General features: G+C 46.0%; 1 protein-coding gene across 1 annotated transcript in view; it reads right to left on the bottom strand.

Moving 5' to 3' along the window:
* LOC137537959 (CD276 antigen homolog) overlaps nt 1-18,685 on the bottom strand; it is a 263,958-nt gene that overhangs the window by 41,224 nt on the left and 204,049 nt on the right. Inside the window, exon 4 of the mRNA XM_068259884.1 lies at nt 8,293-8,391. Within this exon, the coding sequence (XP_068115985.1) occupies nt 8,293-8,391 (99 nt within the window). The remainder of the gene's footprint in view (nt 1-8,292; nt 8,392-18,685) is intronic.

The following is an 18,685-nucleotide window of genomic DNA, read 5'->3' as shown; positions in this document are numbered from 1 at the left end:
CCACACTACATGCTAAAGCTGCCGGTAGCATAAACCATACTTCCATTATGATCAATTCGATAGAAAAAGTAGCATGATTAAGGATTTGTACTTTTTGAAAAGCATGCTTATTTATATACCATAGCTGGGATTTGAACCCAGAACCTAGTGTGTGTAGTAGGTATCTGTCTTACCCTCTAGACCATGACCCACACTACATGCTAAAGCTGCCGGTAGCATAAACCATACTTCCATTATGATCAATTCGATAGAAAAAGTAGCATGATTAAGGATTTGTACTTTTTGAAAAGCATGCTTATTTATATACCATAGCTGGGATTTGAACCCAGAACCTAGTGTGTAGTAGGTATCTGTCTTACCCTCTAGACCATGACCCACACTACATGCTAAAGCTGCCGGTAGCATAAACCATACTTCCATTATGATCAATTCGATAGAAAAAGTAGCATGATTAAGGATTTGTACTTTTTGAAAAGCATGCTTATTTATATACCAGCTTTATATACCAGAGAGGACAACGTTAGGCATCATTATCCAGGTGAGGTTGCGTGTTAAAATTACGTAAAACAAATTAACCTGGTCCAGAGATTGGTGCCTCATAAACAATCTCCTGAACCGATATTTTCAAATTAAGGGATATACAGGGTTACGGGTATAGGTTTAGTAGTACCGGTGATGGAGTTGTAAGGCGCTCTTTTAGAAGGCACCTGGCACTGCTCCATTGAGTAACAAACAAACGAGTTTCACTTTTCTGTGGTCATGCAAGTTTGTGAGTGATACGTAAGTGGCGCAAATGCTGAGCATGTGGTATAGAGGGACTTAGAAGTAGGGCCTCCCCAGAGAGCCTGGTTACAGGAAGACCAAGAGGTCTTGCTCTCTCTCTTCCAGGGGTAACCGCCTAGAGCAGAGAAGTTGTGTGAGCATGAACATCGAAAAGTGAAACATAAAGGAAAGAAACCAGGTACGGTTAGGTTCAGAAGTGAGGATCTGCGGATCAAGCCTTTTTAGGGGGGATTGTTATAATTTAAGTAGGCCTCAGTTATTTGGACTGAGTTAGTCAAAAAGGCTTGGAGTGCAGATCGGCCCTTTAAGGGGATTTTCTCTGAGAGAGAAAATCTGCAGTTATGTCAGCAGAACTAGAACATACCAAGAAGCTGTTCTAGTACAAGGCCGCAGGTCTCCGTGACCTGCGCATGTACCTCCACTAGAACAATAAACATCAGCCATGTTATGTAAATATCCACATTCCTGCATATAGGTCAGGAGCCTCATTGATTATTAATCAAGTAGGTGTGTATGATGACACCACGAGTGGGTCCACCAATAGTCTGATCTAGGGGGTGGCGAAGATGATGTCATATTTAACTCTTTCCTAGTCAGTATTAAAGGCTAAGGGAGCTATGGGAGCTCATTCTGCTCTTTACTTTCGCAATAGCTCGCAAGGCTGACTGGGACCTCTAAGTATGTGCTTCCTTTCTGTAATCTGATATAATGTATGCTGTACATAGGTAGTCTAGATGTAACATAGAGTAGATGCAAGAAGACCTGGGTATCTTCAGCAGGAAGGTACTCAAGCAGCTGTAACGCAACATGGAGGCCTGCTTTGCCAGGAGATGATAAACTGTATCTATCTGTATTTCTGTTACTTGAATAAATAACGTAAACCTTGAAGAAGCCTGAGAAAGTCTATCTCCTGCTTGCTGTGTGGAGAGTCAAGTGATCTCACAGTCTGTGAGACGTAACTGTGAGAAGTTACTGGTGTCGAAGCAAGGTGATATAGAAGCAGGTTCTAACAAAATCATCCTATTTTCACCTGAAGAACATTGCAAAAATCAAGCACCTCATACCCCCAGAAGATCTGCCAACCTTAGCCCACGCCTTCATCACATCCCGACTGGACTACTGCAATGCTCTCTACACTGGCCTTCCAAAAAAGGTCTTGTACCGCCTACAGCTGATACAGAATACTGCTGCCAGACTGCTAACCAACCAACCCCGTCACTGCCACATAACGCCAGTCCTGCATTCCCTTCACTGGCTACCTATAGAATGGAGGGTCCTATTCAAGATCGGCCTACTGACATTTAAATCCCTGAATAATCTAGGCCCTGGATACATGAAAGATATGTTACAGCTGCGTAGCAATCCCCGCATTCTCAGATCCACAGGTTCTAATAATCTAGTCATACCCAGAGTCCACTTGGAAACTTTTGGTCCCAGAGCCTTCTGTCATGCTGCCCCTACGTTTTGGAACTCCTTACCTCAACAGATCAGGACAGCCCCATCCCTGGACGTGTTTAAATCCAGACTGAAAACCCACCTGTTCAGTCTGGCATTTGCAGAAATATAACTTTTGTTGTGTGAATACTTCATCCTACTAATTACTGAATCTGAGAGAGCCTAAGCGCTTTGAGTCCTATGGGAGAAAAGCGCTATAGAAATGTTATTGTATTATTGTATAACAGATAATAAACAATGCCTAGTCTTGGGTGTGAGCTCCGTGATCATCAACACCCTGGAACTAGTCTGAAGTATAACAGAATGATAGTACAAGTCCCTAGTCTTGGGTGTAAGCTCCGTAGTCATCAACACCCTGGAACTAGTCTGAGATATAACAGAGATGATATACAGTATTCCTAGTCTGAGGTGTGAGGTCCGTGATCATCAACACCCTGGAACTGGTCTAGAGAATAACACAGATAATATACAGTATTCCTAGTCTAGGGTGAGAGGCCCGTGATCATCAACACCCTGGAACTGGTCTAGAGAATAACACAGATAATGACAAAAGGTCTGAGTGCTTCCACGTAGTGATCGCAACGGCAGACAACCAGAGAATGACCAGCACCCAGTATATATAGTACAGCGCTCTGCAGCGCCTCCCCTAAGTTCTGGACCAATGAGAACTGGTTGGATTGTCAGCTGACCAACTTGGTCAGCTGACTCTCTTCTGGCTGTCATAAAAGTTCTGCCTCTCAGCGCGCGCGCGCGCGCGTCCTTCTGGACCTGTGTGGACTATCAGTCCCAGCCACACCAGCCATGTGTTGTGTACCACCCACCGTGCTCGACGCGGAACCAGCCACACCGCTATCAGAGCATGCAACGGTTTCTCCGCGTTCGGCCATACTGACAGATGTAGGCCTATGCATGCAAACCGCCGCGTTGGACGCGGAATCAGTAGTCTTGTTCTCAGGACATGCGGCGGTTTCTCCGCGTTCGTCCATACTAGCAGATGTAGGCCTACGCGCGCAAACTGCCGCGTTAGACGCGGAATCAGCGGCCTTGCTCTGAGCACCTGCGGCGGCTTTTCCGCGTTTTCTCACAAGGATTAGGTATCATCCTAAAATTCTTATTTTGGGAGTGGTGTCTGGACTCACTTCAATAATAATGCTTTCTGATCCACTGTCACACTTAGTATTTGTTTTGCCATTTGTAATAGTAAGTATTATGATAATAGGAGGATTACAGGTCAAGGGTAGAGTTGAGCTGAAATTTTCGTAATTTCGCATTACTATAATTACGCATGCGAAATTTGCGATTACGATGCGAAATTAGCGTAGCGAAATTGCCATTAAAATCGTAATTGAAAATACCGTAAGCGTAATTTTCAACGCGAAATTTCGCGTTTCGTATCATGCCGTAATTTCGCATTAAACGCTACCGTAATTTCGCGTTAAACCGTAACGCTCCATATAATATAAAAAAGCCGCCGACTTTAAGGGTTAATAGCAAAGCCCCCTTAAGTGCTAAGAGCCTCAAATTTGGAGAATATATTAAGGAGATCAGGAGGAATAAGAGGAAAAAATTTTTTTTCAAAAAGACCTTATAGTTTTTGAGAAAATCGATGTTAAAGTTTCAAAGGAAAAATGTAAACATTTAAAAACCCGCCGACTTTAACGGTTAATAGCAAAGCCTGCTTAAAGTTTAGGAACACCAAATTCCCAGGGTATATTAAGGGGATCAGTGGGAATAAGAGGAAAAAATTTTTTTTCAAAAAGACCTTATAGTTTTTGAGAAAATCGATTTTTAAGTTTCAAGGGCGAAAATGTCTTTTAAATGTGGAAAATGTCAGTTTTTTTTGCACAGGTAACAATAGTGTATTATTTTCATAGATTCCCCCAAGTGGGAAGAGTTTTACTTACTTCGTTCTGAGTGTGGGAAATATAAAAAAAAAACGACGTGGGGTCCCCCCTCCCAGACCTCTTTAACCCCTTGTCCCCCATGCAGGCTGGGATAGCCAGAATGCGGAGCACCGGCCGCGTGGGGCTCCGCACCCTGACTATACCAGCCCGCATGGTCCATGGATTGGGGGGTCTCGGAAGGGGAGGGGCAGCCAAGCTTTCCCCTCCCCCTCCGAGCCCTTGTCCAATCCAAGGACAAGGGGCTCTTCTCCACCTCCGATGGGCGGTGGAGGTGGAGGCCGCGATTTCCTGGGGGGGAGGTTCATGGTGGAATCTGGGAGTCCCCTTTAAAAAGGGGTCCCCCAGATGCCCACCCCCCCTCCCAGGAGAAATGAGTATAGAGGTACTTGTACCCCATACCCATTTCCTTTAAGAGTTAAAGTAAATAAACACACAGACACTTAGAAAAAGTATTTTAATTGAACAAAAAACATAACCACGTAAAAAGTCCTTTAATATTCTTAATTAACCATTAATACTTACCTGTCCCTTTAAATAAATGATCCCTCGCAATATCCTCGGAAATGTTCTATCAGTTACAATGTAACAAAGTTATTACAATGTATCAACTTTGTTACATTGTAACTACGCCGCACCCGACGCCACTCGCCGCTCAGCCGCCGCATACGCGTCCGTGCAGGACGCTAAGTCCCCGCAGCTCCCGCTGTCCACCCCGCCCACATCTGTCACCCACATGTCACCCACATGTGGGTGACATGTGGGTGACATGTGGGAGAGGCGGGGAGGGCAGCGGAGCCGGCGGGGACTTAGCGTCCTGCACGGACCTGACAGAGCTCTGAGCTATAGCTCAGAGCTCTCTAAAGCATCTTTGTATTTGGGCTCCAAGGAGCCCCATTGGTCCTTAGCAGACCAATGGGGTTCCTTCAAATCAGAAGGAACCCCATTGGTCTGCTAAGGACCAATGGGGCTCCTTGGAGCCCAAATACAAAGATGCTTAGAGAGCTCTGAGCTATAGCTCAGAGCTCTGTCGGGTCCTGCAGCGCAGACGCGGTGGCGGCGGCGGCGGTGAGTGACGTCGGGTGCGGCGTAGTTACAATGTAACAAAGTTGATACATTGTAATAACTTTGTTACATTGTAACTGATAGAACATTTCCGAGGATATTGCGAGGGATCATTTATTTAAAGGGACAGGTAAGTATTAATGGTTAATTAAGAATATTAAAGGACTTTTTTCGTGGTTATGTTTTTTGTTCAATTAAAATACTTTTTCTAAGTGTCTGTGTGTTTATTTACTTTAACTCTTAAAGGAAATGGGTATGGGGTACAAGTACCTCTATACTCATTTCTCCTGGGAGGGGGGGTGGGCATCTGGGGGACCCCTTTTTAAAGGGGACTCCCAGATTCCACCATGAACCTCCCCCCCAGGAAATCGCGGCCTCCACCTCCACCGCCCATCGGAGGTGGAGAAGAGCCCCTTGTCCTTGGACTGGACAAGGGCTCGGAGGGGGAGGGGAAAGCTTGGCTGCCCCTCCCCTTCCGAGACCCCCCAATCCATGGACCATGCGGGCTGGTATAGTCAGGGTGCGGAGCCCCACGCGGCCGGTGCTCCGCATTCTGGCTATCCCAGCCTGCATGGGGGACAAGGGGTTAAAGAGGTCTGGGAGGGGGGACCCCACGTCGTTTTTTTTTTATATTTCCCACACTCAGAACGAAGTAAGTAAAACTCTTCCCACTTGGGGGAATCTATGAAAATAATACACTATTGTTACCTGTGCAAAAAAAACTGACATTTTCCACATTTAAAAGACATTTTCGCCCTTGAAACTTAAAAATCGATTTTCTCAAAAACTATAAGGTCTTTTTGAAAAAAATTTTTTTCCTCTTATTCCCACTGATCCCCTTAATATACCCTGGGAATTTGGTGTTCCTAAACTTTAAGCAGGCTTTGCTATTAACCGTTAAAGTCGGCGGGTTTTTAAATGTTTACATTTTTCCTTTGAAACTTTAACATCGATTTTCTCAAAAACTATAAGGTCTTTTAGAAAAAAAATTTTTTCCTCTTATTCCTCCTGATCTCCTTAATATATTCTCCAAATTTGAGGCTCTTAACATTTAAGGGGGCTTTGCTATTAACCCTTAAAGTCGGCGGCTTTTTTATATTATACGGAGCGTTACGGTTTAACGCGAAATTACGGTAGCGTTTAATGCGAAATTACGGCATGATACGACTGTAATGCGAAAATTACGCGAAAATTACGCTTACGCGAAATTTCGCGAAATCCTTCTTCATTACGATTATGTACTTACGGCCATAATCGTAATTACACTAATTACGCGAAATTTCGCAAAATCGTAATTAGGTCATTACGCTCATCTCTAGTCAAGGGTCCTTCCTTCAAATCCAAGGGGAGGTAGCCCTTTTCTGTTAAGAGGGAAGACCGGTGCCCAATAGTGCAGTATCGTTATTAACGCGTAGTGGCTCAAATTCTTATAGAGTAGGTACTCACAAACACGGGTTGCAGTCCTGCAACCACCGTATAGGCCTGCGGGAAAAGACCGTTCACGCTTGGTATCCCGGGTTACGCAGGAGCTGGGCGGTCGGACCCCTCTTTGGGTCCTCTGTCCGTGATGGAGCTGGTCCACCGTGGTCGAGGTCGTCACCTCCATGAGGTGTGCAGTGACTTGATCAGGGTTGTGAAGAGGCATCCAGAGATGTGTGAAGTAAAGTTGGGTGACTGGTAATGATTTATATATACCGTATATACTCGCCTATAAGTCGAGAAATTTAGGACTGACTCAAAGTATAAAAGTGGGGGGTCGTCTTATACTTGAGTAGTCCTAAATTTCACAACTTATAGCCGAGAATTGTAGGGGAGCCTCTTTCTCTCCCCTTACCCAGTCCTAACGCAGGCAGCTTTCCAGAAAGCCCCCCTCCCTCCCATCACCAAGCATAGGATGGCCTTCTCTTCCTCTCTCCCCCCATTGCTTCATCTAATGGTCAGCGCTGAAGCGGAAACTCACTGATTACACAGCGTGGCATCCTCTCTAGTCCCTCTGCTCACGCTGGTCTGTTTACAATACCACAGCTACAGCTCCGATGGCACATGACACATAAGTCACATGAAATCGGATACGTAGCTGTGGTATTGTAAACTAACAGACCAGAACGAGCAGAGAGACAAGAGACGATGCCTTGCTGTGTAATCAGTGAGTTTCTGCTTCAGCGCTGATGCTGCATTAGATGACACAGAGAGCTGAGTGAGAGAGAGAAGCGGCCATCCTTTGCGTGGTGATGGGAGGGAGGGGTGCTTTGTGGAAAGCTGCTGGGGAGGGAGTGAGTGAGAGGGGGGGCCATTTCCTTGGTGGTGGGAGGGTGGGGGGGCATTTCAGCAAGCTGTGTGCTGTAGCACTTTGGGGAAGGGGAGACAGATGCTGGCTGCTGCAGCTCCTGTAAAGCAGGGGACACAGGGGCCACACAGCCAGGGGGACATAGGCCACATAGCTAGAGGGGCCACACAGCCAAGGGGACACTGGGGCCACAAAGCTAGAGGGGCCACACAGCCTGGTGGACACAGGGGCCACACAGAGGGGTCACAGTGACCACACTGAGGCATCCTGGTGCCCAAGTGCAGTCTTTAACGTTCCTGAGTAGACTTAAACTTGAGTAAATAAAAAAAAAAGTCCAGCTTAAGAGGGTCAGATATTGGGGTCGACTTATACACGAGGTCGACTTGTATCCGAGTATATACGGTATATAAAAATTAGAGGTTGCTTACCTCTATAGAAGACTCTACTCTTGCGAGTCTTCTATAGAGGTAAGCAACTGCTTTATATTTATATATATATCATTACCAGTCACCCAACTTCACACATCTCTGGGCGCCTCCTCACAACCCTGATCAAGTATTATGATAATAGTAAGGTAAATACATCCCTTTCCTCCTTTTTAAACGTTTTTTTTAACTCTTTTATACTTCCTCGCACCTCTTACAATCGAATTCCTTTTGTAATAGTTTTTTTTTAATGCTGATATGTATGGCTTAAAAAACACAGTGCACCTATGACTACATGCACACACTGCCACTCATCTTTCTATTTCTTCTGTTATTTCTTAATATAGTTTTGTAAGCCTAAAACTTCTAGTCTTACCTTGTCTGATGAAAGTTGTGTAAACGACTGCCAAAACCATCAATGTAATTATCACAGCAAGAATTGGAGCCACAACCCATAGATGGCAAACTTCAGGTTCTGTAACAACAAAGGACAACCACGCATTATGGGCATGATTTACTGAGGTTGTCAAGAGCTGGAGATCATTGGACAGTGTTGCTTGCAAATTTTTGCCAAAGGCATTTTCACATCAAAAATGCATTTTTCGTTTTCGATATTTTTTCACGAAGATTTAAGCATATTTATTGTATAATATGGTTAATAGCAAAGCCCCCTTATCAGCTAGAATCACCAAATTTGCAGGGTATGTTAAGGAAAAAAGTGGGTACAAGAAGAAAAAAACATTTTCAAAAAGACCTTATAGTTTTGGAGAAAATCGATTTAAAATTTACGAAAAAAAATAGTATACATTTAAATGCGGTAAATGACAGATTTATGATTATTATTATTATTAAGTCTTTATATAGCGCCGACATCTTCCGTAGCGCTTTACAGAGTATATAGGCTCGTCGCTAACTGTCCCTCAGAGGAGCTCACAATCTAAACCCTCCCTACCATAGTCATATGTCTGTATCGTAATCTAGGGCCAATTTTGGGAAAGCCTATTAACTTATCTGTATGTTTTTGGGGTGTGGGAGGAAACCGGTGTGCCCGGAGGAAACCCACACAGACACAGGGAGACCATACAAACTCCTTGCAGATGTTGACCTGGCTGGGAATCGAGCTGGGGACCCAGCGCTGCAAGGCAAGAGCGCTAACCACTACACCACCGAGCTGCCAGATAATGTAGCAACCTAACAGTAGTGTAAATTTACATATATCAAAAGAAAGAGCAATGAATTTCATGACGGGGTGTCCAGCTGTTCCAAACACAGTGCATACGGACCTCCTGGAAACCCAGTGGAAGTGGCAACGCTTTGGCCAGTGATCGGTATACAGCCGCAATAAGGCTGCATAAGGGTCCCTGGCAACTGTACCTATTTTTTTAAACATTTTTTTTTCAGAGTGTGGGAAAAAAAAATTATATGGGGTTCCCCCTTTCCAAGCTTCTTTAACCCCTTGTCCCTATGCAGGCTGGGATAGGCAGAATGCGGAGCCCTGGCCACATGGGGCTTTGCACCCTTTAAGAAGGGGACCCCTGATGTCCACCCCCCCTCCCAGAAGAAATGAGTATAGGGGTACAAAGTACCCCTTACCCATTTCCACAAAGGGTTAAATAAAATAAAATGAGAAAAGTCCTTTATTATTCTTACTTAACCATAAATACTTACCTCTATCTTTAAAAAAAAAATGTTTCCACGCCAATATCCTCGTAAATGTCCCACGCCAATATCCTCTAATGTTGCGAGCTTGATTGAATATCTCCGTGCATCGGCTGCCACACACCACCGCTCCCCATGCAGCTCTAGCTATACTGTAATGATCCGCTCAGCTACCTGCGCAGGCAGGCAGCTTTTTGACCACTGTTCAGGTCTGCATTCTGCAGGTCTCTGGAAAGGAGACCGTTTGTCAGTTTTGCAGCTTGCTGCTGCTGAGGAATTTGCATTGTCATTCAAATTGCCTAGCCACATCCTTTATAGGCTTGCTCTATATATACCATGTGATTCCACAGTACGTCGCTGGTCATAAGGGTTTGTCCTGTGAAACACTCCTGGAGTGTCAGCCATGCTTATCGTTTGAAGATTAACTTAGAGTAATTCCTAGGACTGCATTTGGCATCCTTGCTAGAGCAGTCAGGATTGTATTATTTGTATTGCCTGTTCTGTCTGTCGTGCTTGGATCACACTAGCCTCTAGCAGTAGTGGCTGTGGATCCTTCTGATCTACAACTCTCTTGCTGTACTTGGATCGCACTTGCTCTGATGGAAAGAGCAGTGAATCGTATCTCTCACTTATTCCTGTTTTCGTGTATCTGTTTTGTCTGATACGAACGCTTGCTGGAGGCTCGGTGAGGTAACCGTTTAGCAAGCGCTCGCGTCCTCTGTTTCATGTTTGTCTGTCGGTGGTTAGTTAGGCATGCTTGTCTCTGTTGTGCTTAACACGCGGAGACCGTGCAGTAAACGCGTTCGCTGTTGCGAATGAGTGCGGTGTTCGCGTTTAGTTAGCGTTTGTTATTTTCCTTATCTTCTCATTGTATTATTGCTGTGACTTTGCTACTCTCATGCCCTGTCTTACTTAAGCCTTGTGTCACCTCGGGCAATCGCCTCTCTCGCGATTGCGTTCCTACTTCGTTTCTGCTGTTGTGTGTGCACCGTCGGTGGTTTGTCGACTAGATTGGGGCACATACATACATTCTGTCCCTGTGCTCATTCTCTTTCGCAATCGCTTCTCTTGCAATTGCGCTCTCACTTGGTTTCTTCTGTTGTGTGTCCACCGTTGCAGGTTGGCGGCTAGATTAGTGGACATACATACATTCCTCATCTGTGCTTATTCGGTCTTGTGTTGCTGTTAGCAATCGCCATCTCTGGCGATTGCCTTTTTACCTGGTCTTCATGATTGTGTGTTCATCGTCGCAGGGTGGCGACTAGATTGGTGGACACACGTACCCTCTGTCTCTTTGATCTCTCTCGTTCAGGGCTATCTTGCCCTGCGTTTCTTTCCTTCGTACAATTCCTGTCTGGCGTCTGTGGCAGGGCAGAGGAGCTGTTCCTCTGCACTCCACAGCTCCACCTGCCGACAGGAATTTCCCTCTACAGGTGCGTTGCACCTTTTGCTGGGTTCCCTCAAATTATACGCTTGTGGAGGATTACTGCAGTGTCAGCGCACGTCCTGTGCGCTGATCACGGAGAGAATTCCACAATCGTTACAGTATGACCAGCCAAACCAAAATTCCCAGTGTAGAGGGAATTTCCGATTTGGTCGAATATGGGTCCTGTATCTTTAAGAGATTTAAGATACTGGACTCTGAAACCAGAGATGAGTTTTTTCCTGCAGTGCAAGATGCTGATCAGATTGGTTCATGCAACACCTCTTACTCATTACCATATGTTAATGAGTTGGTGCTTGCAGGCCAATCTGCTGATTCGACTTTTCAGCCAAGAAATCCGTTGCCCATAGCAACTACAAATAAGGAGGTTAATTCTGTCAAGTCTGAAATGTGCAAAACCATTCAGTATGACAATCAGTTCAATGTTTCTGCTGCCACTTCAGGTTTTAAACAGGTGCAAGAGAACTGCCTGGATACCTTTCTTGCATTTAAACAGCAGACATGCAAAGTTGCTAAAAAGGGAAAAACCAAAAATCGCAAGCATCTGAATAAAACACTCCCTATTGATGTTTACAATGATGTTGCTCAATCTCCGGGTTTTTTACCCCAATCCAAAGCTTTTGTGGATCCTTTAATAGGCAGAATTGTTTTCTATATTAAAGGAGTAAGAAAGTCTGTGCATGTACCTGACCCCAACCCGTATGAAAGCTACTTAGATACCGGGTTGTTTGAGCCACCATTTGCTCCCTGGGATATGGGAGCTTTGGTTGAGGAATTTGAGATAGATTGGAAAGCGTTTTGCGATTTCTATATCGCAGAAAGCGCAGAGACGCTAAATGCTTGTATAAATTCTGTGTACACTTTGATAGATTCTGATGAGTGTGACAGGTGTTTTGTGGATCCAGTGATGCGTGTGTGTGGCAGACGATTTTGGATGAATTGCATACACACCAATCAATTGATTCCAATAAAGAGACATCGTTATCGGATGATTGTTCCTGCTTTTCTGGGGTAAAGCATGTGAGTCTAGACATTGTGCAATCTGAAATGAATGGGTGTACCACTGTGGTTGACTCCTGTGCGAATCCGGAAAGATTCTCTCCTGACTGTGTGCAGTTTGAATTTATGCGATCTAAAAACAGATCTTTAAGATCTTCCATCTATGATCCTGCTATGGGGAAAATTCCTAAATTATGCAGCGTCAAAAGTAAAATTGATATGTCTAATAAACTTTCTCCTGTTGTTGTCGCTATTTCTTCTGCAAATGAGTCTTTGTCTCACCCTGTTCACACCTGTAAGGGCCCGTTGCCTAGTGACAGTTGCTCCAGTGTTTCTGTCCTGAACGCCTTACAGTCTGCTCCGCAGATTGCGGAGGTTTGCGCTATGGAAGCGTCAGTTTCACAACCTAAAGCGATTTTGGATTCGCAAGTTTTGCGTTCTGACTCCTCGGATTCGACATTGTTAGCCGAATCTAAGAGTGAGACAGCGCTTTGGTTTTGCAAATCTGATGCTTAAGCCTCTTTGCCTTGTCCAGAGAAGCTTTCTCTGAACCTGCCCTGTACCATGAATGAAAATATGATTTCCACTCGCACTGACAGTTGTGAGTCCCTTTCTTGCTCTGAGGAAAATGCTGATTCTGCACCCTGTACTCTGGATGAGTCAATATGGCCTTGCTTAGAATCTCCTGCAGTGTCCCTAGAGGCTCGTCTAGGTATTGCTACTATTCTCACCTGTTTTTCTGCAGTTTTTGAGTTGCAAGCTAGTTTGACTGCTACGCAGAATTCTGGGTGCAGTGAGATTGAAGTTAGGGAGTCTGTGTGTGTTCCAGTAAATATTCCTGTACATCCCGCTCATGATGATGAAATTCAGTTTCAGCTTATGGTGGAACCATTCCTGGGACATCTGCCCTGCCTGCAGGAGGTATTTAATGTTCAGCCCTGTAACATGGAGAGTTCAGAACCCTTCATAGAAAACTTGGAAAATGACATTTCTGAGGTCTTAGTTGATGTTTTGGAGGTTTCCAAGTCCCTCCTAAAGGGTGCAGAACTTCTAGGAGATACCTCCTGCCCCCCAGATCCGTCTGAGGTTTTGTCCACTTCAGTGGGCATTGCTGTTGTGCTGACTACTGTTGCAGCTCTTGAGGAGCTTCAGTCTTGTGTAGTCAATGATGAATATGGGTTAGATACCAGTACAGTCACAGAAATTTCTAGGTTTGGGTCCAAGCCCTCTTTTGAAAGTCCAGTGCTTGTGACCACTGCTCGTGATGATTCTTTGCCTGGTTCTGGTTTTGGTCTTGTCGTAGCGGACTCTGAGGTTGGCAGTTCCTCGATGTGTCCTGAGGTGCCCCTTGGGCTAGTGTACCCCGATGTGTTCTGTGACCCAGAAAGCCCAAGTGTGTCTCGGTTGCCAGCCTGCTCAGATGCTTCCTCGGTGGAAACCTGTTCTGATGTTGCCTGCCTGCATGCCCAGAGGTGGTCCCTGAAGGCCCTGATCTTGATGCTTGTCCTGGTAATTCTGAATCCGGAATCGTCATTGGTTCCATAGGGGTTCTTGATAGTTCTCCATGTGAGCCTGGTGATCGTTCTGCCCTCCTGGGATCTCTGCGGAGCTTCAAAGTGTTCTGGAAGATCCTGGGAGAAATATTTCCTGGTACCTTGGATGAGATCAGCAGTGGGTGCTTTGTGGAAAGGGACACTTCGAATGGGTATTGTGGCAGATTTGGTATTTTTGGACGGTCCCTGGAAGGTGGTGGGCATGGCTCGGTGGGTGTCGATGGCTTCTTCTCTGGCATTCACAGTCCTGATGGGTGTTACACTGAGACTTGTGGTACTGATGGGCATGTTTCGGTGGCTTCTCCTTCCGATGAGGTCGGTTTCGGGTGGGCTGACTCTGGAATTGGGCCTTATCGGGCTGTCCTGACCTTCATAACTCTTCAGTTAGAGTCTGTTGCAAATATCAGTTTAGAAGGTCGTCTGGAATCCGACCCTAGAGGGGGGGGGGGGGGGTACTGTAATGATCCGCTCAGCAGGCAGGCAGCTTTTTGACCACTGTTCAGGTCTGCATTCTGCAGGTCTCTGGAAAGGAGACCTTTTGCCAGTTTTGCAGCTTGCTGCTGCTGAGGAATTTGCATACGTTTGTCATTCAAATTGCCTAGCCACATCCTTTGTAGGCTTGCTCTATATATACCATGTGATTCCACAGTACGTCGCTGGTCATAAGGGTTTGTCCTGTGAAACACTCCTGGAGTGTCAGCCATGCTTATCATTTGAAGATTAACTTAGAGTAATTCCTGGGACTGCATTAGGCATCCTTGCTAGTGCAGTCAGGATTGTATTATTTGTATTGCCTGTTCTGTCTGTCTGTCGTGCTTGGATCACACTAACCTCTAGCAGTAGCGGCTGTGGATCCTTCTAATCTACAACTCTCTTGCTGTACTTGGATCGCACTTGCTCTGACGGAAAGAGCAGTGGATCGTATCTCACTTATTCCTGTTTTCGTGTATCTGTCTTGTCTGATACGAACGCTTGCTGGAGGCTCGGTGAGGTAACCGTTTAGCAAGCGCTCGCGTCCTCTGTTTCATGTTTGTCTGTCGGTGGTTAGTTAGGCGTGCTTGTGTCTGTTTTGCTTAACACGCGGAGACCGCGCAGTAAACGCGTTCGCTGTTGCGAATGAGTGCGGTGTTCGCGTTTAGTTAGCGTTTGTTATTTTCCTTATCTTCTCATTGTATTATTGCTGTGCCTTTGCTACTCTCATGCCCTGTCTTACTTAAGCCTTGTGTCACCTCGGGCAATCGCCTCTCTCGCGATTGCATTCCTACTTCGTTTCTGCTGTTGTGTGTGCACCGTCGCGGGTTGGCACATACATACATTCTGTCCCTGTGCTCATTCTCTTTCGCAATCGCTTCTCTTGCGATTGCGCTCTCACTTGGTTTCCTCTGTTGTGTGTCCACCGTCACAGGTTGGCAACTAGATTGGTGGACACACATACCCTCTGTCTCTTTGATCTTTCTCGTTCAGGGCTATCTTGCCCTGCGTTTCTTCCCTTCGTACAATTCCTGTCTGGCGTCTGTGGCAGGGCAGAGGAGCTGTTCCTCTGCACTCCACAGCTCCACCTGCCAACAGGAATTTCCCTCTACAGGTGCGTTGCACCTTTTGCTGGGTTCCCTCAAATTATACGCTTGTGGAGGATTTCCGCAGTGTCAGCGCACGTCCTGTGCGCTGATCACGGAGAGAATTCCCCAATCGTTACATATACTAAGTATAGCTGGAGCCAAATCCTCTTTGAATTTGGCTCCAAATCTCCCCGTTGGCCTATTAACAGACCAATGGGGATCCTTCTGATCCCCATTGGTCTGGTAATAGACCAATGGGGAACCTTGGAGCCAAATTTAAAGATGCTTTGACTATAGCTAGCCTTAGTAAAGCTAGAGCTCTGTTCTCCATGGCTCCCACTCTTCTCCCCACCCACTGCACCTATCGCCTTCATCCACACTGGCACCCTGGAGCACCCATAGCACTCTGTTACCAGATCCATACCCACTGCGTATAGACCCCCTCGGAAACCCCATCATGAAATGTATTGCTATTTTTTTTGATATATGTAAATTTACACTACCATTAGAGTTGTCCCGAAATGGTTCCGCCACGAACCTATTCGCTTACATCGCTGGTTCGTGTTCGTGCCGAAATGAGAACTTTATGGAGAGTTTGACCCGCCCCTATACTACATCATTGGGCTAAACTTTGACCCTCTACATCACAGTCAGCAGACACATGGCAGCCAATCAGGCTGCACTCCCTCCTGGAGCCCCCCCACCTTAAGGCAGCAACGTCGGCTATGATCTCACTCTGTGTGCTGCTGTAGTAGTGAGAGAAGGGAGCGGTTGCTACAGAGACATAGGGAAAGCTTAGTTAGGCTCTTGTTAGGCTTGTTAGCTTGCTCCTTGCTGATACTTATTGCTAAAAAGTACCCCAAAAAAGCTCTTTTGAGAGCTAATGTTCTTGTGATGAGGTATTTTTTGTTTGTTTGTTTGTTTGGCACACACTGCCACTTTCATATACAGCCCTGTGTGTTGCAGCTGGCCCTTGCTAATTGCTAAAATGTTCCAGGCCCAGCACATTCAGTGCCTACCTTTTCACTGCACCTGTGTATGTGACAGCTGCACATTTGTAATACCAGTCCGTGCATACCTTTCACTACACCTGTGTAACAGCACGCAGTTTTATAAACCAGTCACTGCATATCTGTTCACTGTACCTGTTTGTGTGACATCTGCACATTTGTAATACCAGTCTGTGCATACCTTTCACTGAACCTGTATAACAGCACACAGTTTTATATACCAGTCACTGCATACTTGTTCACTGTACCTGTGTGTGTGACAGCTGCACATTTGTAATACCAGTCTGTGTTTACCTTTCACTGCATCTGTGTAACAGCACATTGTTGTAACAGCAGTCACCTTTTCACTGCACCTGTGTGACTGCACATTAGTGTTGGGCGAACAGTGTTCGCCACTGTTCGGGTTCTGCAGAACATCACCCTGTTCGGGTGATGTTCGAGTTCGGCCGAACACCTGATGGTGTTCGGCCAAACCGTTCGGCCACATGGCCGAACTAAGAGCGCATGGCCGAACGTTCCCCGAACGTTCGGCTAGCGCTGTGATTGGCCGAACGGGTCACGTGGTTCGGACCCGAACGCGCTCTGATTGGCCGAACTGTCACGTGGTTCGGGTAAATAAATACCCGAACCACGTCATATCTCCGCCATTTGTCTGTGGGTTTAGCTTTGGGTAGGCAGGCAGGGTAGTTCGCGCTCCAGCCACGCTAGCCAGGGTCCCCCCTGTCATTGTGTCGCTGCTGGGAACAGTAGTACACCGCTTGCTCAGCCACACTATATAGCATTCTGTTTACTGCCACTCTGTGTACCTCGCTCAGCCACATTATATAGCATTCTGTTCACTGTTCTGTGTCTGCTGGGAATAGTGGTACACCGCTCGCTCAGCCACACTATATAGCATTCTGTTTACTGTTCTGTGTCTGCTGGGAATAGTGGTACACCGCTCGCTCAGCCACACTATATAGCATTCTGTTCACTGTTCTGTGTCTGCTGGGAATAGTGGTACACCGCTCGCTCAGCCACACTATATAGCATTCTGTTTACTGTTCTGTGTCTGCTGGGAATAGTGGTACACCGCTCGCTCAGCCACACTATATAGCATTCTGTTTACTGTTCTGTGTCTGCTGGGAATAGTGGTACACCGCTCGCTCAGCCACACTATATAGCATTCTGTTTACTGTTCTGTGTCTGCTGGGAATAGTGGTACACCGCTCGCTCAGCCACACTATATAGCATTCTGTTTACTGTTCTGTGTCTGCTGGGAATAGTGGTACACCGCTCGCTCAGCCACACTATATAGCATTCTGTTTACTGTTCTGTGTCTGCTGGGAATAGTGGTACACCGCTCGCTCAGCCACACTATATAGCATTCTGTTTACTGTTCTGTGTCTGCTGGGAATAGTGGTACACCGCTCGCTCAGCCACACTATATAGCATTCTGTTTACTGTTCTGTGTCTGCTGGGAACAGTAGTACACCGCTCGCTCAGCCAGACTATATAGCATTGTGTTTACTGCCACTCTGTGTACACCGCTCAGCCAGACTATATACCATTGTTTACTGCCACTCTGTGTACACCGCTCAGCCAGACTATATACCATTGTTTACTGACACTCTGTGTACACCGCTCAGCCAGACTATATACCATTGTTTACTGCCACTCTGATTCTGCTGGGAACAGTAGTACACCGCTCGCTCAGCCACACTATATAGCATTGTGTTTACTGCCACTCTGTGTACACCGCTCAGCCAGACTATATACCATTGTTTACTGCCACTCTGTGTACACCGCTCAGCCAGACTATATACCATTGTTTACTGACACTCTGTGTACACCGCTCAGCCAGACTATATACCATTGTTTACTGACACTCTGATTCTGCTGGGAACAGTAGTACACCGCTCGCTCAGCCAGACTATATAGCATTGTGTTTACTGCCACTCTGTGTACACCGCTCAGCCAGACTATATACCATTGTTTACTGCCACTCTGTGTACACCGCTCAGCCAGACTATATACCATTGTTTACTGCCACTCTGTGTACACCGCTCAGCCAGACTATATACCATTGTTTACTGACACTCTGTGTACACCGCTCAGCCAGACTATATACCATTGTTTACTGCCACTCTGATTCTGCTGGGAACAGTAGTACACCGCTCGCTCAGCCAGACTATATAGCATTGTGTTTACTGCCACTCTGTGTACACCGCTCAGCCAGACTATATACCATTGTTTACTGACACTCTGTGTACACCGCTCAGCCAGACTATATACCATTGTTTACTGACACTCTGTGTACACCGCTCAGCCAGACTATATACCATTGTTTACTGCCACTCTGATTCTGCTGGGAACAGTAGTACACCGCTCGCTCAGCCAGACTATATACCATTGTTTACTGACACTCTGTGTACACCGCTCAGCCAGACTATATACCATTGTTTACTGCCACTCTGATTCTGCTGGGAACAGTAGTACACCGCTCGCTCAGCCAGACTATATAGCATTGTGTTTACTGCCACTCTGTGTACACCGCTCAGCCACA

This window comes from Hyperolius riggenbachi, chromosome 11 (assembly GCF_040937935.1).
Source record: "Hyperolius riggenbachi isolate aHypRig1 chromosome 11, aHypRig1.pri, whole genome shotgun sequence".
Taxonomy (NCBI): domain Eukaryota; kingdom Metazoa; phylum Chordata; class Amphibia; order Anura; family Hyperoliidae; genus Hyperolius; species Hyperolius riggenbachi.
This window is presented reverse-complemented; position numbering and strand designations above follow the sequence as displayed.